This window comes from Ahaetulla prasina, chromosome 16 (assembly GCF_028640845.1).
Source record: "Ahaetulla prasina isolate Xishuangbanna chromosome 16, ASM2864084v1, whole genome shotgun sequence".
In the NCBI taxonomy this organism is placed as follows: domain Eukaryota; kingdom Metazoa; phylum Chordata; class Lepidosauria; order Squamata; family Colubridae; genus Ahaetulla; species Ahaetulla prasina.
In genome coordinates, this window is record NC_080554.1 from 6,790,747 (window position 1) to 6,816,213 (window position 25,467).

General features: G+C 46.2%; 1 protein-coding gene across 1 annotated transcript in view; it reads left to right on the forward strand.

Annotated features, from left to right (window-relative positions):
* NIBAN2 (niban apoptosis regulator 2) overlaps positions 1-24,414 on the forward strand; it is a 42,864-nt gene extending 18,450 nt beyond the window's left edge. Inside the window, exons 3-13 of the mRNA XM_058159723.1 lie at positions 258-386; positions 1,970-2,075; positions 4,464-4,631; positions 11,104-11,219; positions 12,736-12,840; positions 16,886-17,048; positions 20,508-20,695; positions 20,981-21,136; positions 22,387-22,503; positions 23,957-24,064; positions 24,259-24,414. Coding sequence (XP_058015706.1) covers positions 258-386; positions 1,970-2,075; positions 4,464-4,631; positions 11,104-11,219; positions 12,736-12,840; positions 16,886-17,048; positions 20,508-20,695; positions 20,981-21,136; positions 22,387-22,503; positions 23,957-24,064; positions 24,259-24,399 — 1,497 coding nt within the window. The 3' untranslated portion in view covers positions 24,400-24,414. The remainder of the gene's footprint in view (positions 1-257; positions 387-1,969; positions 2,076-4,463; positions 4,632-11,103; positions 11,220-12,735; positions 12,841-16,885; positions 17,049-20,507; positions 20,696-20,980; positions 21,137-22,386; positions 22,504-23,956; positions 24,065-24,258) is intronic.
* The last annotated feature ends 1,053 nt before the right edge of the window (positions 24,415-25,467 follow it).

Consider the following 25,467-nt stretch of genomic DNA (forward strand, 5'->3'; position numbering starts at 1 on the left):
AAAACCTGTCCTTGTGTCTTGTTCTGTTGTGCAGTGCTCTATAGCGTCATTTTGAGGGTAGGAGTTGAAACAATTTTATGTCCAGGATACGAGGGGTCTGTAAATATTTTCACAGCCCTCTTTTTGACTCGTGCAGTATATAGGTCCTCCATGGACTGCTTATAGCATGCCAAGGTCACCCAAAGTCATTCAAAAGTGTCCAACGAGAGAATGTCTTCTCCAGCTCACGGTGTTTCTCCTTCTCTATGTATCTCAAGGTACCTCTGGAAGACCGCATCATTTTCTCAGGCAACCTCTTCCAATACATAGAAGAAAACAAGAAATGGAGGAACCGTTTCAGCGTCGTACCCCTCAACTACGGGCTGGTGCTCTACGAAAACAAACTGGTGAGGTTCTGGATTGTTTCATCAAAGGGTTGTCTGGTGGATGGAGAAGGAGACAAACCAAGTGTCTATGGAGATTCTCCATCATTCGTTCCGGTCACGGTTGTCCCAAAGATGTTTTTCCAAAAGCACCAACTGGACTTTCTTGGGTCGTTTTCCCCTCCCCGCCCTTGAAAACGTTTCGCTTCTCATCCGAGAAGTTTCTTGGCTTCTGAAGTTCTTCAAGGATCAGAACCGAAAGGAGCGTCCGGGAACGTTCTCCAGGAAGAAAACCAAGAAAGTCCCAAGTTGCTGTTTAGAAAAAGCATCTTTGGGATGAGAAAAACCCAACTTTCTTTTCTTTTCTTTTCTTGATGGGTACTTAAGCATTATGAGAGATTGTTTTTCCAAGCAACTTGAGTGATGGCCACACCAGGCGACCCTTCTGCCCAAAAGGAGGTCCTCTGAAAAAAAGACTCGAGGCCTCCTTGCTTGGCCAGCTAATAGATCATCGGAAGGGACGGATTGTTTTTGATTAATCGATGTTAGTTCAGTCCTTCTTTCCCTCTTTTTCTTAATCACGGAGTAGATTCTTTTTAAAAAAATTTAAAAAAGAGAAAAAAAATCAGGGGTGAAGTTCAAGTGTGGTTGAGTTTATTTCTTACAAATGGACCAAGAGGGTCTTTAAGGATCCTTTCTGGGTACAATCTTTTCCCCAGACATCTGTAGCTTCTTAACAGGTTAACAGAGTTGGAAGGGACCTTGTAGGTCATCTAGTCCAACCCCGCTCCCCTCCTACCAAGCAGGAGACCCTACATCATTCCTGACAGATGGCAGTCCAGTCTCTTCCTGAAAGCCTCCAGTGATGAAGCTCCTACAACTTCCAAAGGCAACTTCTGTTCCATCGATTGATTGCTCTCAGTGTCAGAAAAATTCTCTTCATTTCTAAGTTGGATTATTTCTTTATTAGTTTCCATCCATTGTTCTTTGTTTGGCATTCAGGTGCTTTGGAAAATAGCTTGACCCCCTTCCTCCTCTCTGTGGCAGCCCCTCAAATATTGGAAGACTGCTTTCCTGTCTCCCTGGTCCTTCTCTTCACTAGACTAGCCAGGCTCGGTTCCTGCAACCGTTCATCATTTATTTTAGCCTCCAGTCCTCTGATCACCTTGGTTGCTCTTCTGTGCACTCTTACTACAGTCTCAGCATCTTTTTTTATAGTGTGGTGACCAAACCAGACGCACTTCTTGGGTTTGCACGCTGTCATTCAGTTCCAAGAGAAGACCTCAGGAGAAATGCTTATTTTTTTATTATTATTATATCATTATTATGCCACCGGAAAACTACAGGCTGCTAGGGTAGCGATGATAGACCGAAGAGATCCATAATTTGCCAAGGGCACTGAAAACAAAGACTTGAAAAGGAATTTTCCAACCGCCTGGAAATTAGGAGGCGGTTTCGGACATAATTGCTTTGAACATCTAGACGAGGTTTCCATAAAGTACGTTAGCTCTAGGGGAGGCCATTAGTATGATAACTTTAGGGGAGGCCATTAGTGGCAGGAATGTTGACCGCATGAAAATTATATGTTTATATGTTCCCATCTCTAGGCCTATGAAAGAGGTCTACAGCCCCGAATTCTCATCAACAGCGCTGGCTACAAAATCCTCACCTCCCTGGACCAATATTTGGAATTGATCGGCAGTAACTTAACGGGTGAGTTCTACTCAGCGGTGAAATGTAAAATTTGTTACTACCGGTTCTGTGGGCGTGGCTTGGTGGGTGGGGTAATGTGACAGGGTGGGCGTGGCCAACTTTTTTTTAAAAAAAACTTTTAAAAGCATTTTTTGTACAACCTCTTCGGCTGAAGAGTTTTGTTGAAGCTCCTCTTGCAAGGATTGGCACGGATCCCGCTTCGCTTCGGCTTCCCGCTTGAAAGGGAAATTCTTTGAACTTGAGTAATCTGAAGGCCACTTTAGGACCTGCAAGGAAAGATCTGTCAAGGATGGTCAGTAAATAAAACGCACTTCTCGAGTGGCCCTCCAGGCAGCTGAAGTTGTGAGCTTCAAAAATTCTCAGGGCTGCCCGCCAAAAAGAAAATGGAATGTCAGAAAGGCAATTCTTTCTGAGCTGCTTCCGGGACATTTGGCGTAGAAAGATGGAACAGAAAATCGCTGGCAGTTAGAAACTAGGGACGCGCGGTGGCTTGGTGGCTAAGATGCTGAGCTCGTCGATCAAAAGGTCGGCAGCTCAGCAGTCTGAACCCTGAGCACCGCGTAACGGGGTGAGCTCCCGTTGCTTGTCCCAGCTTCTGCCAACCTAGCAGTTCGAAAGCACGTAAAAAAATGCAAGTAGAAGAAACAGGGACCACCTTTGGTGGGAAGGGAACAGCGTTCCGTGCGCCTTTGGCGTTGAGTCTGAACCGAATGGATACCACCTCTGCTTACATCCTTGTCTATGGCTTCTGTGGCTAGTCCTCTATTGCAGGGGTCCCCAACCCCCGGTTTGTGGACGAGCATGCCGGAAACCGGACCACGCAAACAAGCGAAGCCCCATCTGTAGGAATGTAGGCAGCACACACAACCTTGCGCCCTCCAATCCACGGGAAAAACTCTTTCCGTGGAACTAGAGAACAGTGTTGGGCCACGGCTCTATTGAAATACACTTGGCCTCCCTGTGACCTACGGCATGACAAACATCTGGTGGAAAAGAGAGACTCCTGCCTTGTTAAGAGTCCCAGATCCTGCCAGATGTGTTTGCTTCTTTGCTCTTCGCTCCCGAGTCTCTGGGGAAATTAACACTGGGGTTCAGTCTGGAATGCCCATCTGGCTCACACATGTGTTTCGACCACACCAAACAGTATTCTCGAATACAGCTCGCCTGTCTGGAACCCATGCCTCATTTCGGACATTAATACAATTGAGCGTGTCCGGAAATATTTTACAAGAAGAGTCCTCCACTCCTCTATTCGCAGCAAAATACCTTATGCCACCAGACTTGAAATCCTGGGTTTAGAAAATTTAGAACTCCACTGCCTTCGACATGACCTGAGTTTAACTCATAGAATCATCTATTGCAATGTCCTTCCTGTTGATGACTACTTCAGCTTCAATCACAACAATACACGAGCACACAATAGATTTAAGCTTAAAGGGAACTGCTCCAATCTTGATTGCAGAAAAGATGACTTCAGTAACAGAGTTGTTAATGCCTGGAATGCACTACCTGACTCTGTGGTCTCTTCCCAAAATCCCCAAAGCTTTTTTTATTATTATTATTATATTTGTATACTGCCCTTCTCCCAAAGGACTCGGGGCGGTTCACAGCCAATAAAATCAAAATACATATAATACAGATTAAAAACAGTATAAAAAACTAATTCGATAAATGGCCTAAAATTTTTTAAGTACTATTAAAACCCCATTTAAAAAAACCCAATTTAAAACCCCGATTTAAAACTACGTTCAAGCTAGTCCTGCTCTTCGAAACAGCAACGTCTTCAGCTCACGGCGGAAGGTCCGGAGGTCGGGGAGTTGACGAAGCCCCGGAGGCAGCTCGTTCCAGAGGGCAGGAGCCCCCACAGAGAAGGCCCTCCCCCTGGAGGTCGCCAGCCGACATTGTTTGGCTGACGGTATCCGAAGGAGGCCCTCTCTGTGAGAGCGCACTGGTCGGTGAGAGGCTACTGGTGGCAGTAGGCGGTCCCGTAAGTACCCCGGTCCTACGCCATGGAGCACTTTAAAGGTGATAACAAGCACCTTGAATTGGACCCGGAAGACCACCGGGTCCAATTTAACCAAAGACTATCTACTATTGATCTCACCCCATTCCTAAGAGGTCTGTAAGGGGCGTGCATAAGAGCACCAGCGTGCCTACCGTTCCTGTCCTAATGTTCCCTTTGATTGTATCCAATTTTATATAATCATGACATTTTTATGCTTATATATATGCTTATATATCATATAGTTATTTCATGCTTTGGTAAATAAATAAAAAGAAAATATCCGGATCTCCTCTGGCAAGCATCGCGCTCGGGCTTTGCTGTGCTCAAGTGGCGACCGGGTTGCTCATCGCATCTCAGTGTTGTTGTTGCTGTTTCCCTTCCAGGTTCCCCATCCAAGTCAAGCCACGGCTCCATCGTCAAATGTCCCACCCAATTCCCCATCTTCCTTTGGCATCCTTACGCCCGCCATTACTACTTTTGTGTGATGACCGGCAAGGAGCAGGAGAAGTGGAAGGCCATTTTCCAAGATTGTGTGCGCCACTGCAACAATGGTACGTTCGGCGGGACACATTTGTGGGTGGGGTGTTCTCCTCCTCCCTTTGAAGGATGTGTCTTCCTTGGTGTTGTGCCTCATCCGCTTTCCCTGCAGCCGGGGCCTTCTTATCTGCTTCCAAACGCTGAGGAATATCCTAGCATGCCTCCCAGCCCCAGCCCTGGCTCCATGCCCAGACAGGCCGAGGAAGAAGAAATGCTTCCAGCCCCCAGCCCTGGCTCCATGCCCAGGCAAACGGAGCAACTAGACCCCTCCCCCTCCCCCACAGCATGTGAGCCTGAGGAAGGTCAATTACCAACAGATGCAGACTGGAGTGACCCTCGCTTCAGGAGAATTGATAGGCGGCGGCAACAGAAGGAAGGGAGGGGCAGGCCGGGATAAGTGCTGAGTCATGGAGCCACACCCCATGGCCTATATAAAGGACCTGCTTTCTGGCATTCTCTGAGTCAGGCAAAGTCTACCTTATCTTGCTGAAGTCACTTTCTGGTCTCCTGCCTGCCTTGAGAACTTTGCTAGGACTTTGGCAGAACTGCAGAGGCACGCCTGATTTGGATTTCCCTGACCCGGCCGTCAGCGAAGGAGTGGGACACGACACTTGTAGACCAACATTTGCTTCACAAATCTGACAGGGTTGGCCGTAAAGAAAGACCCCCCTTCCTCTTGATTCGACATGTAAGGAGCACGTTTTGAGGAGTCTACATTCTGATCGTTTCTTAGATCGGACGGCTTTTTTTTCCAGGAGGAAAATTCTGCTTTGGTTGGTATTTTGCCATCCTGAACGAGAAAAGGTCAACGTAGGGTCTATAGGTGCCTCATAGATCGGTTCCTATCGCACAGATAAAAGCTACAAGAGCCACGGTGGCACAGTGGTTAGAATGCAGTCCTGCAGGCTAATTCTGCCGACTGCCAGGGGTTCGATCCTCACCGGTTGACTTAGCCTCCCATCCTTCCGAGGTCGGTAAAATGAGGAGACCCAGATGGTTGAGGGCAATAGCCTGATTCTGTAATCTACTCATAGAGGGCTGTAAAGCAGTGTGAAGCGGTATATAAGTATGCTATTGCTATTGCTTCCTTCCTTTCTTCTTTCTCTCCCTCCCTTTTCTCCTTTCTCTCCCTCCCTTTTCTCCTTCCTTCCTTCCTTCCTTCCTTCCTTCCTTCCTTCCTTCCTTCCTTCCTTCCTTTCTTTCCATGGTGATGCAGTGCTTAGAATGCAGTATTGCCAGCTGATTCTGCTCACTGCCAGGAGTTCGATCCTGACCGGCTCAAGGTCAACTCGGCCTCCCATCCTTCTGAGGTTGGTAAAATGAGGAGCCAGATTGTTGGGGGCAAGAGGCTGACTCTGTAAACTGCTTAGAGAGGGCTGTAAAAGTACTGTGAAGCGGTATATAAATCTAAGTGCTATTGCTAGTCCTTTTCTTCTTTCTCTCCCTCCCCTCCCCTTCCTTCCTTCCTTCCTTCCTTCCTTCCTTCCTTCCTTCCTTCCTTCCCATGGTGATCCAGTGTTTAGAATACAGTATTTCAGGCTAATTCTGCCCACTGCCAGGAGTTCGATCCTGACCGGCTCAAGGTTGACTCGGCCTTCCATCCTTCTGAGGTCGGCAAAATGAGGGCCCAGATTGTTGGGAGCAATAGGCTGACTCTGTAAATCGCTTAGAGAGGGCTGCAAAGCACTGTGAAGCGGTATATAAGTCTAAATGCTATTGCTATTGCTACAGTGTGCCCAAATTACTCAGGTGAATTTGCAGGCTGTTTGAAGAAGGAAGTCTAAAAATGGGAACGGCTGCAAAAGAGCCTCCCTTTGGTATAATTAGAATTGATGGCTGGATCGTACCTTTGTAATTCCAGAAGGAAATATGAATCTCAGTCCTTGGTGTGGGGGAGAATCTTGCTGTATCCATATCCTGTTTATAAACGGTTGCAGAACCGATTCACTTAGCACGTGATGCCTCCTCCATCTGTCGTCTCCAAAGATGACCTTGGGTTTGTCTGGTTGATCTCATTGCTTTATCGCCCCCGTCAACCTGGATTGTGGAGGAAGGCAGAGTAATTAATGCAAGAGAGTTTTAGTTTTTCACTCTCCCACACATTCGGTGCCTTGCCATTCTCTACAGCTAACGTGTGTCTCCTCTTTTTCCTTCTCTCGTGCTTCATCAGTCGGGGATTCTTACATTTCACAGAGTAACAGAGATGGAAGGGACCTCGGAGGTCTTCAAGTCTAATCCCCTGCTCAGGCAGGAAACCCTAGACCACCAGACAAATGGTTGACCAATGGTTGATCTTAAATGGACTCCGGGGGATGGTAGAGGACAGGAAGGCGTGGAGGATCCATGGGATCGCGATGGGTCGGACGTGACTTTGTGACTAACAACAACAAGTGCAACCCCCTGACCCCACGCCATTTCAGGAAATTGGCTCTCCAGTCTCTTCTTGAAAACCTCCAGTGTTGCATTCGCAACTTTTCTGGAGGCCAGCCGTTCCACTGATTAATTCTTCCTCGCTGTCAGGAAATTTCTCCTTAGTTCCAGGTTGCTTCTTTCTTGGATTTGTTTCCATCCATCGCTGCTTGCGTGTCCCGCCTTTCAGGTGCTTTGGAGAATAGGTTGATCCTTCCCAAGGGTTCCACTACGCAGGCTGGGAACCTGGCCCTGCCCAGGGTGAAGCTGGGTTGTTGGCAGATGGTGGCATTTTGCATCCGATGAGCTCCACCCATCCTGCTCCGCTTGGCAGGTTTCCCTGCATTGGGGGGGGGAGGCCTTCTGGAATGCGCTGTGCGGGAGGAAAAGCTTCTAAAAACAGCTCCGCCAATAAAAAGCGATCCATCATTCTTCCTCGCAGGCTCCTTAAGCAGAACCTCCCTCTGAAATTTGCAGACTGGACAGAACCTGTCCACCCAGTTCACAATAGCTGCCCTGTTCTCTCTCCCCCACCCACCCACCGTCCACCTCCCTCTGGAATTTTGGAGAGGTAAAATTTTGATGTTGGAGGAAAAAGTCCCTCTGACTGCAAGGAGATCAGTTGATCCTAAAGGAAATCAACCCCGACTTCATTCTCTGGAAGGACAGAGACTGGAGCTTGAAGCTCAACTACTTTGGGCCGCCAGATGAGAAGAGAGGAATCCTGGGAAAAAGACTGGGAAAGATGGCAAGAATAACGGAATGACAGGGTTGGAAGGGTCCTCGGAGGTCTTCTAGTCTAAACCTCCTGCTCAAGTAGGAGACCTTAGAGTACCATCCTATCCAATCGCTTCTTAAAAACCTCCAGCATAGGAGCCCGCCACAACTTCTAGAGGCAGGTCGTTCCGCTGGTTAATTGCTTTTCCACTGTCAGGAAATTTCTCCTTAGTTCCTTCCAGGAGATTCCAGAAGAATCTCCCTCAAATTCCAGAAGAGGGAAGATTCTGGGTGGAAATTCGCCTTTGGGTAGGGGCTCGGTTTTCCTGCAAAGGAAATACGAAGGAAGCCAGCCAGGTGCCTCCTTCTACTACGTGCTGCGGGCATGTCCTGCGCCACAATGTTTGCACCACTTCCCAAGCAACCAACAGCGTTTCGGAGTCTCGTCGGAGATTAGACAGACACGTGGGCTTTCATTTCCTGAGCCCCTGGCGTCTCGGTCCCCCTCCCCTCTTTCTGTGGAGATATGATCCATGCATCCTGCATAGCCAAGGAAGAGGGGGAGAAAATATGTTTTGATGCTCCCAGCATCTGGGTTTTCTTTCCCCCTTTTGTGGGTCCGTTCGTGACTCTCTCGCTGGGTGTGATTAACAGAGATACTAAAAACCAAGAGGATTTATGGGGCTGCCTCAGCCACGGCCTCTCTTCCCACGCTTCCCCTTTTTTCCTTCTTCGGCTGGGCTGGGCCTTCTTGCTTTGCTGTCAGCTGCGGTATTTATAACAGCATTGGAAAGCGAGCTGCTTGTTGTATTTATCTCGGGTTTTTGTTCTTTTGGGTTCCCCCGCTGACGGGTTTTGTGGCATCGCTCTGCGTCTTCCTCCTGCAGTGTTGAATGTCCTTTGCTGGATTCAGCCACTTTTCAGCTCCCAAAACAGCTCGCTTTATTTTGACTAGGAGGAAGGAACATGGGGAGAGGGAGGGAAGGAAGGAAGGAAATAAAGAAAGCAAAAAGAGGAAGGAAGGAGAAAGAGGAAGGAAGGAAGGAAGGAAGGAAGGAAGGAAGGAAGGAAGGAAGGAAGGAAGGAAGGAAGGAAGGAAGGAGAAGCAAGGAGAGGAGAGGAAAAAAGAGGAAGAGGAGAGGGGAGAGAGGGAAGGAAGGAAGGACATAAAGCAAGAAAGGAAGGAAGAGAAAGAAAGAAAAGGAAGGAAGGAAGGAAGGAAGGAAGGAGAAGCAAGGCGAGGAGAGGAGAGGAGAGGAGAGGAAAAAAGAGGAAGAGGAGAGGGAGGGAGGGAAGGAAGGACATAAAGCAAGAAAGGAAGGAAGAGAAAGAAAGAAAAGGAAGGAAGGAAGGAAGGAAGGAAGGAGAGAGAGGAGAAGGGAGGAAAATAGAGGAAGAGGAAAGTATGGGAAGGAGAGGAAGGAGGAATAAAGGAAAAAGGGAGGAAAAGAAAAGGAAGGAAGGAGGAAGAAAAGAAGCAAGGGAAAGAAAGGAAGTAAATAAAGCAAAAAGGAAGGAAGGAAGGAAGGAAGGAAGGAAGGAGAAGCAAGGCTAGGAGAGGAGAGAAGGGAGGAAAATAGAGGAAGAGGAAGGTGTATGGGGAGGGAAGAGGGATGTGAGGGAAGGAAGGAAGGAAATAAAGCAGAAAAGGAAGGAAGAGAAAGAAAAAGAAGGAGAAAAGAAGGGAAGGAAGGAAGGAGGAAGAGAGAAGAAAGGAAGGGAAATTGAAAGAAAGAATTGAGAGGGGAGAAGAGAAGAGAAGAGAAGAGAAGAGAAGAGAAGAGAAGAGAAGAGAAGAGAAGAGAAGAGAAGAGAAGAGAAGAGAAGAGACTGGGCCAAAGTAACCACCCACTCATTTCTCCATTGCCTCTCCATTTCTCCAGCCCTTTTCCCCCTGAGTCACAAAGAAGGAATCCCAATGGAATGCCATTGGGGGAAGCCTTGTCAAGGAACCCTCTTCCTTCCTTCCTTCCTTCCTTCCTTCCTTCCTTCCTTCCTTCCTTCCTTCCTTCCTTCCGGGGAGTCAATTTTGCAAAGCTTGAAGCAGAGAAATTATTGCCACCTCTCTAATTCATTCTCCCAGCATCTTCCTTAGTCACTTTCTCTCGCTTGTTCTCTCCTCTCCCCCCCCCCCCGGAAATCTGGATAGAAATTTGGCTGTTTCCTTTTTTTTTTTTTTTCCTTCCCTTTTTCTTTTTCTTTCCCTCCGCCGTGATTTACTTCTGCCAGATTCAAGGCCCGAGATGAGAGGAATTTCTTTTGGGAACGTACGTGCCACGAAAGCGTGGCTTTCTCCTTCTCTGCAGGTGTGGCAACTGAACCATTGACACCAATGGTTAAAGACGGGATGCGGTTGGGGTCCAAAGACCAGATGGACAGATGGACAGTGCGCTGGAGAAATTAAGAGGAAGAGGAGGGTGAGGAGCTGAGACAAGATGAGGAAGGAATAAGGCTTTTCAAAAACCAGGGACGTAAAGATCAAACTCTAAAAGCCCTGTCTTTGTCAGGGGGTAACCCTCAGTTGTAAAATTTCTCTTGAGTGTTGAATAAAAAGAAAGAGAGAAAGAAAACAGATGCCACGGAAGATAAAAATTCAAATCCAGCCATTTTAACAGTTGATTCTAAGTAATTCAGGATGAATGAGCTAAGATTTATAGTCCTCTCCTCCACTTCCTCCTCATCCTCCCTCCTTCTCCTTCTTATTCTTCTTCTCTTCTCTTCTGCCCTCCTCCTTTCTCCTTCCTTCTCCTTCTTCCTTTTTCTGATTCTAATTCTTATCTTCCTCTGCCCTTTTCCTCCTGCTCTCCTCCCCCTCCTCCTCTCTTCCTTCTTCTCATTTTTATTCTTCTCATTCTTCTCTTCTGCCTTCTTTCTCCTCCTCTTCCTCCTTTCTTCCTATGTCTCATTCTTATTCTTCGAATTCTTTTCTTCCTTTGCCCCCCCTCCTCTTCTTCTTCTTCCTCCTCCTTCTCCTCCATTCTTCCTTCTTTTCATTCTTATTCTTCTCATTCTTCTCTTCTGGCTTCTTTCTCCTTCTCCTCCCCCTTTCTCCTCCTTCTTTTTTCCTAAGTCTCATTTTTATTCTTCTAATTCTTTCCTTCCTTTGCCCCCCCTCCTCCTCCTCTTCTTTTCTTCCTTTGCCCTCTTCCTCCTCCTCCTCCTCTTCTTCTTCTTCTTCCTCCTCCTCCTCCTCTTCAGGTGTCAATGGAGAGAAGGCTATCATAGGCTTTGTTTTTTGAGGGTGACCTTTGGACCAAAGTCTTCTCAGTTCACCGCATGGGGTCCCCAGTCCATTGAGTTCTTTTCTTAGGAGTCTCCAAATGGGGATTAAATAATTTTAGCTGCTTTGCTCCTTTCCAGGAATCCCAGAAGAGTCCAAAGTTGAGGCTCCTGCCTTCACCGACGCCGTGCGGATGTATCGCCAGTCAAAAGACCAATACGGCACCTGGGACATGCTTTGTGGCAACGAAGCCCAGGTGAGTGTTACGGATTTGGAAAGCCTTAGCTCTGAGTTTCAGGATGGTTGGGGTGGGCTAGTTGGCTTCTGGAGCCCCCTTGGCAACCCTCCTCTGACTTAGGTAAAGGTAAAGGTTCCCCTCGCACATATGTACTAGTCGTTCCTGACTCTAGGGGGCGGTGCTCATCTCTGTTTCAAAGCCAAAGAGCCAGTGCTGTCTGAAGACGTCTCCGTGGTCATGTGGCTGGCATGACTCAACGCCAAAGGCGCACGGAACGCTGTTACCTTCCCACCAAAGGTGGCCCTATTTTTCTACTTGCATTTTTTTTACGTGCTTTCGAACTGCTAGTTTGGCAGAAACTGGGACAAGTCATGGGAGCTTACCCCATTATATGGCGCTAGGGATTCGAACCGCTGAACTGGTGACCTTTCGATCGACAAGCTCAGCGTCCCTTCTTCCTCTGACTTAAATGCATGCAATTTTGAATACCGTTTAAATAATTAGGAAAACGGAAGCTTGGATCGATTAACTGCTGGCCAATTTTCCTTGTACTGTTGGAACAGTTGAGTAGACAAGAGTTGGGTTGGCAGTTTGGTGCCTTTGGCTGTTGGATGACTCGAGTGGAAGTTGTTAGCAAGAGGCTGGTGGGTTGAGACTTGCCATCTCTCTCATCCCACCCTGTTTATTGTGTTGCACACCCACACTCGAGGCTCGGTTGAGGCATGGGCAAAAATCTTCCATGGGAAACTGCGGTAGTGGCGTCCCCAGGGAAGTCGGGATGGAGCAGAGGTGGAGAACTTCCTTTGGCACTGCAAGGAGAGGGAGGGAGGGAGGGAAGGAGGGAGGATGGAAGAAAGGAAGGAAGGAAGAATGGAAGGGAGGAAAGAAGAAAGGAAGAAAGGAAGGAATTGGGAAAATGGATGGAGGGCATGGAGGAAGGAGGGAAGGAAGGAAGGAAAGAAGGAGAAAAGGAAGGGAGAGAAAGGAGAAAAGGGAGGAAGAGAAAGAAGAAAGGAAGGAATGGGGAAAAGGGAGGGAGGACGTGGAGGAAGGAAGGAAGGAAGGAGGAAGGAAGGAAAGAAGGAGAAAAGGAAGGGAGAGAAAGGAGAAAAGGGAGGAAGAGAAAGAAGAAAGGAAGGAAGGAATTGGGAAAGGGAGGGAGGACATGGAGGAAGGAGGGAAAGGAGGAGGAAGGAAGGAAGGAAGGAAGAATGGAAGGGAGGAAAGAATGGAAGAAAGGAAGGAATTGGGAAAAGGGAGGGAGGACATGGAGGAAGGAGGGGAGGGAGGGAGGGAGGGAGGGAGGAAGGAAGGAAGGAAAGTAGGGTGGGGAGAGGAGAGGAGAGGAGAATCCTGGCTTTGTGGGCCTTCGGCATTTTCATTCCCCAGATTTGACTCCTCTTCCTTCTAAGTGAGAAAGTTTGGGATGAGGGGAATGAAATAATAAACCAATGAAGGGGAGAGTTGTCCGTGAAACAGCATGCAAATGGGGACGTGGTTGTGACTGACAGGCTGTGATTCTTTCATTGTCTAGATCCTGAGCAACCTGGTGATGGAGGAGCTCCTGCCTGAGCTGAAGAATACGATTGGCCCCCGGCTGAAGGGCAAAGAGCAAGAGAGACAACGGGCATGGATTCAGGTTGGGACCCTCTTGTATTGCAAGAACCTTGGGGAAGTCACTGCTAGAAGGTGCAATAGAGGAGATAGATAGATAGATAGATAGATAGATAGATAGATAGATAGATAGATAGATAGATAGATATGGATGAGAATGAGAAGATAGAGAATGAAGAGGAGATAGATGAGGAGGAGAAAGGAGAGAAAGGAGAAGATAGAGAAGGAAGAGAAGATAGAGAAGGAAAAGAGGAAGGAAAAAGAGAAGGAGAAGATAGAGGAGAAAATTGATAAGAAGGTGAAGATAGATAAGGAGAAAGAGAAGAAGGAGAAGATAGATAAGTAGAAAGGGGAGAAGCGGGAAGGTAGAGAAGAGTGAGAAGATAGATAAGGAAAAGGGGAAGGAAAAAGTGAGGAGAAGATCGATAAGGAGAAGGAGAATATAGAGAAGGAGAAAAAAGATAAGAAAAAGGAGAAAGAGGAAAAGGAGAAGACAGATGAAGAGAAGGGAGAAGAGATTGGATCTAGTATGGAAATGAGGATTGATTCTTTAAAAAAAAGGGAAATTGTAAACAGTTCTTATGGCCTAAAGTTTCTTAACGCTCCACCCAGAAACTCCTCTCGGTGTTTGGCTTCTTCCATGTGGCCACAATGATGACTGGGGACATTTGGTTCCTGACACTTTGCTCCGGTGTTCTCCCCTCCCATAGGATTTTTTTTTCCCCTCTAAAGTTCATTTGCACTTTTGCAAAGCTTGGGGTTTGCAAAGCCCAGGAAAAATCTCCCTCTTTGTGCCCACTTGCTGACATTTTCACGTTGGCAGTGAACGAAACCGTGGCAGAAATTGTGGGAAACGGGGACTTCCCCTGTGCTGTTTGCCAGAGGCTAATGACTCTGCTCTAAATATTAATTTGCGTGATGTCAGGTGCAGGAAATATGCCCGAGATAAATTACCGCTACCGTTTATTCAATTTACAAACTTATCGTTTTGCCCAGAGGTTGGAATAATAAAGACAAGAATACATTATTATTCCGGTCTCTTCCTCAACATTCAGTAAACCCAACCTTGTTTCTTTGCATTCCATTTCTAAGCGACTAGTCCTCTTGACTGCAAAAGTGAGCTCACCGTCGTGGGCTGGGCCATCCTGGGCAGGAGGGCTGCGAATTCCAGAAGCCAGGAATCATCTGGGAGGAAGGTGTAGTTTTGCTGACGTAGCAGGAAATCTCTTCCATCCTTGAAATACCATGGTGTAGAAAACTTGTTCCCGCATAGTTGATAGTCATTTAAATTTTTAATGTGACTTTTTTGGATGAATGGATGGATGGACAGATGATAGAAATAGATAGATAGATTGAGGATGTATGGATGTATGGATGTATGGACAGATGATAGAAATAGATAGATAGATTGAGGATGGATGGATGGATGGATGTATGGACAGATGATAGAAATAGATAGATAGATTGAGGATGGATGGATGGATGGATGGATGATAGAAATAGATAGATAGATTGAGGATGGATGGATGATAGAAATAGATAGATTATGGATGGATGGATGGATGGATGGATGGATGGATGGATGGATGGATGGACAGATGATAGAAATTGATAATTATGGATGGATGGATGGATGGATGGATGGATGGATGGATGGACAGATGATAGAAATAGATAGATTGATGATGGATGGATGGATGGATGGATGGATAGATGGATGGATGGATGGATGGATGGACAGATGATAGAAATAGATTGAGGATGGATGCATGGATGGATGGATGGACAGATGATAGAGATAGATTGATTGATAGACTGATGATGGATGGATGGATGGATGGATGGACAGATGATAGAGATACATTAATTGATAGACTGATGATGGATGGATGGACAGACATGATAGACATATATTAATTAATAAATGGAGGGATTGATGGACGGACGGATGGACAGATGATAGAGATTGATAGAAGAAGGGTGGGTGGGTAGATGGATGGACAGATGATAGAGCTAGATTGATAGACATGGATGATGGATGGAGGGATGATAGATAGAGAGAGAGAGAGAGAGAGAGACAGACAACAGACAGACAGATACATAGATACATAGAAATACTGACAGACACATACATACATACATACATACATACATACATACATACATACATACTGCAGATACATAGATAGATATTTGCAGACTGATGTCACTGCAGGCTTTTGACGTGGTAAAACAAGGAAGTCTCTGTTTTTCATTTTGTTTATGTGTGGGTGTCGTTTAAGCATGACCTCATTTCGGCATAAAAATTCTCCTTCTCCCCCCCCCCACTTTTCCAAAAACAAAAACCTACTCCGGCACACCTTTATATATATTTATTTGATCGATACCTGGGCTGCCGGCCAGGTAGAAAACTAAAATAAACCCTAACCCTTCCAGCCCGTTTCCCTACCGGAAAAACCTTGAAGGTCTAAAAAGCATCATCCAAGAAATGTCTTTGAAAAATACGATAAGGTGACGAAAAGAAGCGAGAAACAGGCTTCTATGGGTTTCAATTTATAGCTATAGGGTATCCAGTCTCCATTTATATTTAGCTTTTAGTTCACAGGGAGATAATTCTGTCTCAAAATGTCAGGCTTTTTTTGCGGGGGGGGGGGGAATAAATGTATTCCTTAAAAAGATAAATATTGCCACGTGAGCCATTGTAAAAATTGCCAACAAAAGCGAATATTCAACTCTCGGTGTTTGCTCGATTAATGCATTGAAGCTTTGTCTTCCAGGGCACCAATATCTCTCCATTGACAAAAGAAACCCTGTTTTTTTATTTTGATTTTTTTGATATATATATATATATAAACCTCCCCATTTCCTTGCCCAGGACTTCTTCCCATAATATACAGTATACTGTACATATTTCTAGATTATATGCCAAGGCTGTCTGTCTGTGGGTGGGTGGATCCTGCAGGAATGCCAAGAAAAACAAGACTTTTGAAATGGCTTTCGTGGAGGAAAAAAATTAACTTTTTCTTAATTTCAATGTTTCTATGAAAACTGGGGTTGGCTTGAAACTTTAGAAAGCAGTGAAGACAAAAAGGATAGCTGATCTGATGTATACAACTCACAATTCCAGCATGCCTGGACCGATCCTTCCTTCCTTCCTTCCTTCCTTCCTTCCTTCCTTCCTTCCTTCCTTCCTTCCTTCCTTCCTTCCTTCCTTCCTTCCTTCTATAACTCTTCCTTTCTTCCTTCTCATTCATGTCTCCCTCCTTCCTCTCTTTTTCCTTCTTTCGTTCCCTCCCTCCCTTCCTCCTCCTTTCCTTCTCTCCTTCCTGTCTCCTTCCTTCCTTCTCTCATTCATATCTCCCTCCCTCCCTCCCTCCTTCCTTCCTTTTCTCATTGCTATCTCTTCCTTTCTTTTTATCCCTCTCTCCTTCCCTTCTCCCATATCCCTCCTCCCCTTCCTCTCTCCCTCCTCCCTCTCTTTCTTTCTTTCCTTCTTTCTTTCTTTCTTCTCTCATTCATGTCTCCCTCCCTCCCTCCCTCCTTCCTTCCTTCCTTTTCTCATTGCTATCTCTTCCTTCCTTTTCATCCCTCCTTCCTGCCCTCCTGCCCTTCTCCCATATCCCTTTCTTTCTTCCTCTCTCTCTCTCTCTCTTTCTTTCTTTCTTTCTTTCTTTCTTCTCTCATTCATGTCTCCCTCCTTCCCTCCCTTCTCCTTCCTTCCTTCCTTCCTTCCTTCCTTCCTTCCTTCCTTCCTTCCTTCCTTCTTCCTGCCTGCCTGCCTGATATTTTTATAACCTGTGGCTTAGTCCAGGTTGAAGAACAGAACAGCCTTTCTATAAAATAAATATAAACATGGAATGTACAGTATATAACAGGTCTTCATTTATTTTTATTTTTTGGGTCCAATGAACAAGTCATCATTTTTGTTTGTTTGTTGCATCCTTCATTGTAGTTTGCTAAATTTCCCTCCTTCCCTGTTAAAAAAAAGAAAAGAAGACTCATAAAGTTCCCCGTTTGGGTTAGCCGATCTAATTTTTTCTTACAACCATCAATTGTTCCCTTTTTGGTAGATCTCAGACGCCGTGTACAGGATGGTGTGTGACCAGGCGACCGCCCATTACGATTCCTTAGTGGCCAAATGCGAGCTTCAGATCCCTGAAATGAAGAGCATCATCCGAACGGATATGGATCAGATCATCCAGTCCAAAGAACATCTGGCCAACAAAATCCGAGGTGAGTTATAGCGGTGAGTTTTGACCGCTAATTGTGGATTTTTCTTCCATTGTAATAGCTACACCCAGTTGACCTTCTTAGATAATTCCGGGTGCTAGTATTATGTCACCCCCAGTACCCCCAAAAAAAAATATTAAAAAAAAAATGCAGAGACTCTAGAAAGAGTGCGGAGAAGAGCAACGAAAGGGCCTCTGGTGGCTCAGACTGGTAAGACAGTCTGTTATTAACAGCAGCTGCTTGCAATTACTGCAGGTTCAAGCCCCACCAGGCCCAAGGTTGACTCAGCCTTCCATCCTTTATAAGGTAGGTAAAATGAGGACCCAGATTGTTGGGGCCAAATAAGTTGACTTTGTATATAATATACAAATGGATGAAGACTATTGCTTGACATAGTGTAAGCCGCCCTGAGTCTTCGGAGAAGGGCGGGATATCAATGCAAATTTAAAAAAAAACAAAAACGAAGATGACAAGGGGACTGGAGACTAAAACATATGGAGAACAGTTGCAGGAATTGAGTGTGTTTAGTCTAGTGAAAAGGAGGACTAAGGCAGGGGTCTGCAACCTTAAACACTCAAAGAGCCATTTGGACCCGTTTCCCACAGAAAAGAGAATACCCGGAGCCACAAAACTCTTCCCATGCCTGACTATTTCTTGAGCGGCCACAAAGCTAGCATATATAGTTGAATTAAACGTTCTGTTTTCTTCTGAAACTTTTCTTTTCTTGGATTTCTCCATGGTCGGCCTACCGGGGGTTGAAAAGCTCAGTAAATTGCATGCCAGTGGGTGACTTTGGCAGTTGTGACTCATATTTTCAGCGACCGGGAGCCGCAGCAGAGGGGTGAAAGAGCCACACGCGGCTCCAGAGCCTCAGGTTGCTGACCCCTGCACTAAGGGAAGACATGATAGCAGTCTTCCAATACTCTGCTAGAGAGAAATTCCCTGAGGATGGGCTCCAACATGAATCCAAAAGCTTTGGAAGACAAAACCTCTGGTCCCGGTGACCGACCTAGATTGAGTCCTGTAATATTATCTTGGGACACATAGATTCGCCTTCATTCATGAGGAAGGTAAAGATATTTTTTTAAAGCACCGGAAGGCAAAAATAAGAAACAATGGATGGAGACGACTTCCGGTGTCCGGTGGCAACGGACGTCTGGAAGGCTTCTCCTGCCTCCAGTGTCCGAATCCGGCCGCCGCCGAGGCCCTTAGGGGCCAGGTGTTCCGAAAAGGACACCTGCCGCACGGACGGCTCGCCAGGGGTCTCCCAGCCGATATACAGGACTGGGGGGACCGATGCTGGCGCGTCCTAGGCTCGGCGGGGTTCGGAGGCCACAGGCCGCGGCCATTACTTTGGTCGTCGCCTGGGCCGCTGTGCCCGGTGACACCGGGGCTTTGGATTTATAATTGCAGCAGCCTGGTGGTGAACAGGGAACGGAGAAGAATTGAGGAATGAAGAAGGGAAGGGAATATCGGCAAACGTGAGTGGAGTATTCCGGAGTGCGGGGGGGTTTTTTCTCCCCTGCGACTGGAAGGAGTACGAATCACTTTGGAGAGGAGAACTTAAAATAACAAGATTACGGTTTTGTGGAGCTCTGGAGAAGAGGTGATGGAGAAATTTAGGAGGGAGGGTTTGAGGCCCCCCCACCCTCTGGGGAACAATGGTGGCGTCCAGCTTCCGCCTTCACTATGAGAATCTTGATGACATCACTTCCCTTCGACTTCCTGGTTGATTAACTGTACTCTGGACTCGTTGCTCCTGTGAGTGCCCCTGGTGGATCCGGAGGAAATTATAAGGATACTGTGCTTGCCTGAGGATTTTGAAAATTTTTTTAAATGGCAAAGGTCAGAGACCAACTGCTGGAGAAATGGAGAATTCTGGAAAAGTTATCTAATATGGACAAGAAATTGGATGAAATAAGAGCAGAAATTGTGACTATCCAAAAGGATTTAAAGGATACTCAACAAGTCTCAGCAGAAAATAAGCAGAAAGTGGAAGGTCTGGAGGGTGAGATGCGGGCAGTGCAGAAAAGAGGAGAAGACAAGCAATGCTGTGCTTGGACTACAGATGGATAAAATGTCTTATTTCCTTAGGTTTCAAAATTTGGAAGAAGTGGACCAAGAAGACTTGAGAGATGTTGTGACTAAACTGTTGGGAGAATTTCTTGGGAGAGGTGTTGATTTTATGAATTGGGATGTGGATCGAGTTTATAGAGTTAATTCACAATATGCACGCACGCATGCAGTTCCTAGAGAGGTTCATGTCAAATTTGTGAAAAGAGGCGAGATGAAATTCTTAGAAAACATAGGAGTGGGGCACTGACTTATAGGGGCAGGAGATAGCCATTCTGAGGCAGATTCCCAGACAGGTACGTGAAATGAGAAAGAAATATTACTTTTTATCAAGCAAATTGTACCAGAAGGGAGTGGGCTTCAGATGGCTGATGCCAGAGGGATTGATGATTTTCCGGGAGGGCATTACGAAAAAAATTAGTACAATTGCGGAGGCTGCGGCCTACGTGGAGGAACACAAAGCCCTCCTGGATTTAGATGACCCAGGAATTGAAGAAGGGGAGGTTATAGACCATGGGGCGGAGGCGGCTGCCGCTGTTGCGGCCCTGGAATTGGGTCAGGCTGAACCCAGAGTTCTGAGATCCAAAACTAGGAAGTGACAAAGATATTTGGTATTGTGTTGGTTTTCCTTATTCTCTTTCGTATGATATTCTGATTATTATTGACCCTTCTTTATTACGTATTTAAGATTTGTAAACTTAGCTACTTCGTGTCACCTGCTTGCCATATGGCTGTTGTATGTGTTAAAAAATTTGAGTAAAATTCTTATTTTGGATAAGAAAAATGAAAATTTACCATACCTGATATGTATTTGTATAAACCTTTTTTGACCAATAAAAACTTTTTATATAAAAAAAAAAAAAAAAAAAAAAAAAAAGAAACAATGGATGGAAACTAATCAAGGAGAGAAGAACAAAGGAGAAAATTCCTAACAGTGAGGACAATCAAACCAGTGAAACATTTTGCCTTCAAAAGTTGTAGGTGCTCCATCTCTGGAGACTAGAAGAAGAGACTGGACAGACATTTGTCTGGAAAGGTATAGATCTCCTGCATGAGCAGGGGGTTGGACTAGAAGACCTCCATGGTCCCGTCCAAGTCTGTTACTGTTATTAATAAGAGGTGGGGGAAAAAATCAATACCTTTCCTTCCCAAAATGCCTATCGTTGCCCAAACTGGCTAGGTCCATTGGGAGTGGTTTCCTGAAGGTCTTGAGCATGGTTAGATATTCAAAAACATCTGGAGAACTACAGGTTCCTCATATCTATTTTACTGGATGGAGATCCACCACAGTTTATTTTCTCTCGGGCAATCTGGATTGGGCTTGTTGGATTTCTTAAATAAACAGATGGAGGGGGTCTTAGTTGTCCTTCTGCTATTCTTCTCCTCCAGCCTCCGTCTTCTCCAAAGCTGAGGTCTGCGTCCGGAATCATGTCCAACCCTACATCAGTTCCATCTTGGAAGCCCTGATGATCCCCACCAGCCAGGGGTTTACTGAAGTTCGGGAAGTCTTCTTCAAGGACGTCACTGACATGAACATGAATATTGTCAACGAAGGAGGGATAGAGAAGCTGGGAGAGGTAAGACCAATGTTGATGGGAACAAGAATGAGCAGATGGAGTCGTTCTTTTGGGTGGCAAAAAAAAGTTGAGAGCCTGGACAGGAACGTGTTAGAGGGAGAGTTGATCAAAATTGTCTTCGGAGGTCTCTCCTTGCCTCTCTTTTTATTTTATTTTTTTGAAGGTCTCAAATGTAGGGGTTGATGTGGAGGAATCCTTTAAAAAGACCGTGTTGCCCTTCGCAAGAAAGATCTCCCTTGGCTGAGAAGTTGGACCTTCTGAATCTTTCTTTTCTCCCCCACCCAGTACATGGAGAAGCTTTCTCAGCTCGCTTTCCATCCCGTGAAGATGCAGTCCTGCTACGAGAAGATGGACCAGCTGAAGCTGGAAGGTCTCCAGCAGAGGTTTGATGTCTCGAGTGCTTCCGTGTTCAAGCAGCGTGCCCAGATCCTGATGAGGCAGGTAAGGGAATGCTTTAAGATAAAAAAAATCACGTCAATAAATGGGCTCCTACATTTTATGGCCAGCTCAGAAGCCATTGCTTATCTCCGGCAAACTAAAAACAGATGCCTTGGTCAAGAAGCCGTTGATAGAAGCCTACAATCCATGAATGTGCCTGCCCATCTTTTCAAGAGGTCCAAATTATGAGAAAGAATTCAGTTAGCTGCTCCAAATTTTACAGTAACTGTTTCCTTCGTTCCTCCCTCCCTCCTTCCCTCCCTCCCTCCTCCCACTCTTTCCTTTCTTTTCCTTCCCTTCCCTTTCCTTTCCTTTCCTTTCTCCCTCCCTCCCTCCCTCCCTACTCTTTCTTTCTTCTCTCTCTCTGTGTCTCTCTCTTTCTTTCTCAGTGCTAACCAGAGGTGGGCTGGCCCTTCGCAACTTGTAAGACAACTGGAGCCCTCTAGTGACCAGGAAAGTTTACCAAAAATTCTGTCAGAATTACTGCCATCTTCAGATTTCCCTCTCTAGCTTACAGCAGGGGACAGGCACATAAGGGTGAAAAATGGTCACAAGTCAGTTTTCTCAAGGATTACAGTAAGCATTGGATCTTACTGTATTCTTACCTGGTTAGAATGCAGGATTGCAGGCTGACTCTGCCCACTGCCAGGAGTTCGATCCTGACCAGCTCAAGGTTGACTCAGCCTTCCATCCTTCCGAGGTGGGTAAAATGAGGACCCAGATTGTTGGGGGCAAGAGGCTGACTCTATAAACCGCTTAGAGAGGGCTGTAAAAGCACTGTGAAGCGGCATAGAAGTTTAAGTGCTATTGCTATTGCTATCATGACTGGGGAAAAAATATATGGTTCTCTACATGTGCCATGTATGCTTTCATGGGTCTCCATGCAGATGGGTGTGTCCCTTTTCTGGCTCCAATGTTTACTGTAATCCTTTTTCATAGAATTGCTATTTCATCCTCTTGATTATTATTTTGTTGAAGGACAAGGTTTTCCCATCTGTGATCTGGTGGCCCTCTCTGTAATTATTCCTGACGTTCTAAGCATATTTGGTTCAGTCAACAGACGTCTGCAGAAAACCAAAAATAATGTCATCGTGCGAATCCTATCATTATATGCTTAAGTCCCAACAATCTGATGTAAATAACTAAGTAGCAGCATTTGTGCCATGATTCCCCCACCTTCTACCCCTCCCCCTCCATTCTATGCTAGTCACAACTGTTGTTTCTTCTCCTTTTTTCCCATCGCTTCCTTGTAGCAAATGGATGACACCGTCTATACTTTTGAGACTCTTCTCCATCAGGAGCTGGGGAAGTCGTTGAGCAAAGATGAACTGTGTAAGACAATCCAGCGCATCCTGGAGCGGGTGCTCAAGGTAAGGTCACTACCCTGTCTCTTGGGTTGGGTTGGGTTGGGTTGAGTTGGGATGGATGGATGGATAGATAGATAGGTTGATGGTTGTTTTGTTGGATGGATGGATGGATGGATGGATGGATGGATGGGTAAGTGGGTTGGTGGGTAGATGGATGGTTGGTTGGTTGGTTGGATGGATGGTTGGATGAATGGGTGGGTGGGTGGTTGATTGGATGGAGGTTGGGTGGGTGGGAGGATCATTGGGTGGGTGGATGGGTGGATAGGTGGGTGGATGGTTGGATGAAGGGTGGGTGAGTGGGTGGGTGGGTGGGTGGATGAATGGATGGATGGATAGATGGTTGGTTGGTTGGTTGATTGGGTGGGTGGGTGGGTGGGTAAGTGGATGGATGAATGGATGATGGATGGATGGATGGATGGATGGATGGTTAGTTAGTTAGTTGTTTGGTTGGTTGGTTGGATGGATGGATGGATGGATGGATGGATGGATGGATGGATGAGTGGGTGGTTGGTTGGTTGGTTGGATGGATGGATGGATGGATGGATGGATGGATGGATGGATGGATGGATGGATAGATGGATGAGTGGGTGGGTGGTTGATTGGATAGTTGGATGGGTGGGGGGGATGGTTGGTTGGTGGTTCCTGGAAGAAGTAGACCTTGAATAAAGCCCCATCTTCATTTGGAAATCAGGTGCTGAGACCATAGCTAATTTTGATTCGGCTTAAAGGGGATTAAAATTAATTTCAGTTTATCAGCCAGGTATATAATAGTGTGTCCCTTTACTCATAATGATTTATAATAACAGTTTGGCAGCCATTTCTGAAAGGTCACCTCCAAAGCTTTTGAAGGACATGGGATATAGCTCAGGCATTAGAACGTCATCTGCCTAATCTTTTCGTTTTTGAGGGCAAACAGGCAACGTCCTTCTCCTGACCACCCGTTGTATTGCTCCTCTCCCCATACGTCCTTCACCCTATTGTTACGGTTCCTTGCTTTTTCATCCAAGTGCTTATGAAAGCTTTTTTTTAAATTTGAATTTATATCCCGCCCTTCTCCAAAGACTCAAGGCAGCTTACACTGTGTTAAGCAATAGTCTTCATCCATTTTGTATATTATATACAAAGTCAACTTTATTGCCCCCAACAATCTGGGTCCTCATTTTACCTACCTTATAAAGGATGGAAGGCTGAGTCAACCTTGGGCCTGGTGGGGCTTGAACTTGCAGTAATTGCAAGCAGCTGTGTTAATAACAGACTGTCTTAGTCTGTTGAGCCACCAGAGGCCCCTTGAAGAGCTGCAGAACCCAAAGAGTCTTCTTTGGGACCAAAAATTACTATGGGTTCAGCCATGCCGGATTTGAGAAAGGAAGGCATCTCTTTTCATTAGCAAAGCTTCCCGTGAGCGTGACCTTGCTTCAAAACCGTCATTTGTGATTCTGATCCGTTTTGTCCTCAGAAATACGACTATGACAGCAGCACGGTGCGGAAGAAATTTTTCCGAGAAGCTCTGCTGCAGGTCACGGTGCCTTTCCTGCTGAAGAAGTTGGCTCCCACTTGCAAAGGGGTAAGAGTCTGTAGAGATTCTCGGTCCTCCAGGTCATGGTTGTCCCGAAGATGTTTTCCAGGAGGCCAAACCTTTTTTTTTTTTTGTAACGTGGTGACCAAAACTGGATGCAGATCCTACAGGGTGTATCATTGTGGGCCTTAGGTCCATGATAACTTCTCAATGGTGTGATTTTTTTTTCCCCTTCTCATTAGGACCTCTCAAGATTTCAGGAGCTGATTTTTGAGGATTTTGCCCGCTTTATCCTGGTGGAAAACACGTATGAAGAGGTGGTGCTGCAGTCTGTGATGAAAGATATCATGATGGGTAAGAGTCTTGGGTTCGGTTTTGACTGAGTAGGATTGTAGCTGATTGGAACCAGGTAGGGAAAGATGCTACTTATACATCCTACTGTGGCAGGGGACATCTTTGTAAACCGCCTCTCCAATCTGATACCTTTCAGAGAAGTTACCCTGAATTCCCATTATTCTAAACTAATTGGATGGATGGATGGATGGATGGATGGATGGATGGATGGATGATGGGAGAACGGATGGATGGGTAGATGGTGAGTGGGTGGGTGGATGGATGGATGGATGATGGGTGAATGGATGGATGAGTAGATGGATGGATGGATGGATGGATGATGGATGGATGAATTGATGGATGGATGGATGATGGGAGAACGGATGGATGGGTAGATGGTGAGTGGGTGGGTGGATGGATGGATGGATGGATGGGTGATGGGTGAATGGATGGATGAGTGGATGGATGGATGGATGGATGGATGGATGATGAGTGAATTGATGGATGGATGGTGAGTGGGTGGGTGGATGGATGGATGGGTGAGTGGATAGATGGATGGATGATGGGTGGATGGATGGATGGATGATGGGTGAATTGATGAATGGTGAGTGGGTGCATGGAAGGGTGAATGGATGGATGAGTAGATGGGTGTGTGTGTGAGAGTGAATTGATGGATGGATGGTGAGTGGGTGGATGGATGATGGGTGGATGGATGGATGGATGATGGGTGGATGGATGGATGGATTAATGAATGGTGGGTGGATGGGTGGGTGGGTGGATGATAGGTGAATTGATGAATGGATGGTGAATGGGTGAGTGGGTGGATGGATGGATGATGGGTGAATTGATGGATAGTGAGTGGGTGGGTGGGTGGCTGGCTGGCTGGCTGGATGGATGGATGGATGATGGGTGGGTGGATAGATGCATGATGGGTGGATGGATGGATGGATGGATGATGGGTTGGATAGATGTGTCAACCCTGGAAGCCATCTTTTCCTTTGGAGCTTCGGGGCTGCCACATTTAGTGCCTGGGAAAGCGGGAGGGGGTATTTTGTTGGAGTGGTGGAAACTTAGCCATAACAACATTCCTTTCTCTGGGAGTCAAGGACAACTGCCCT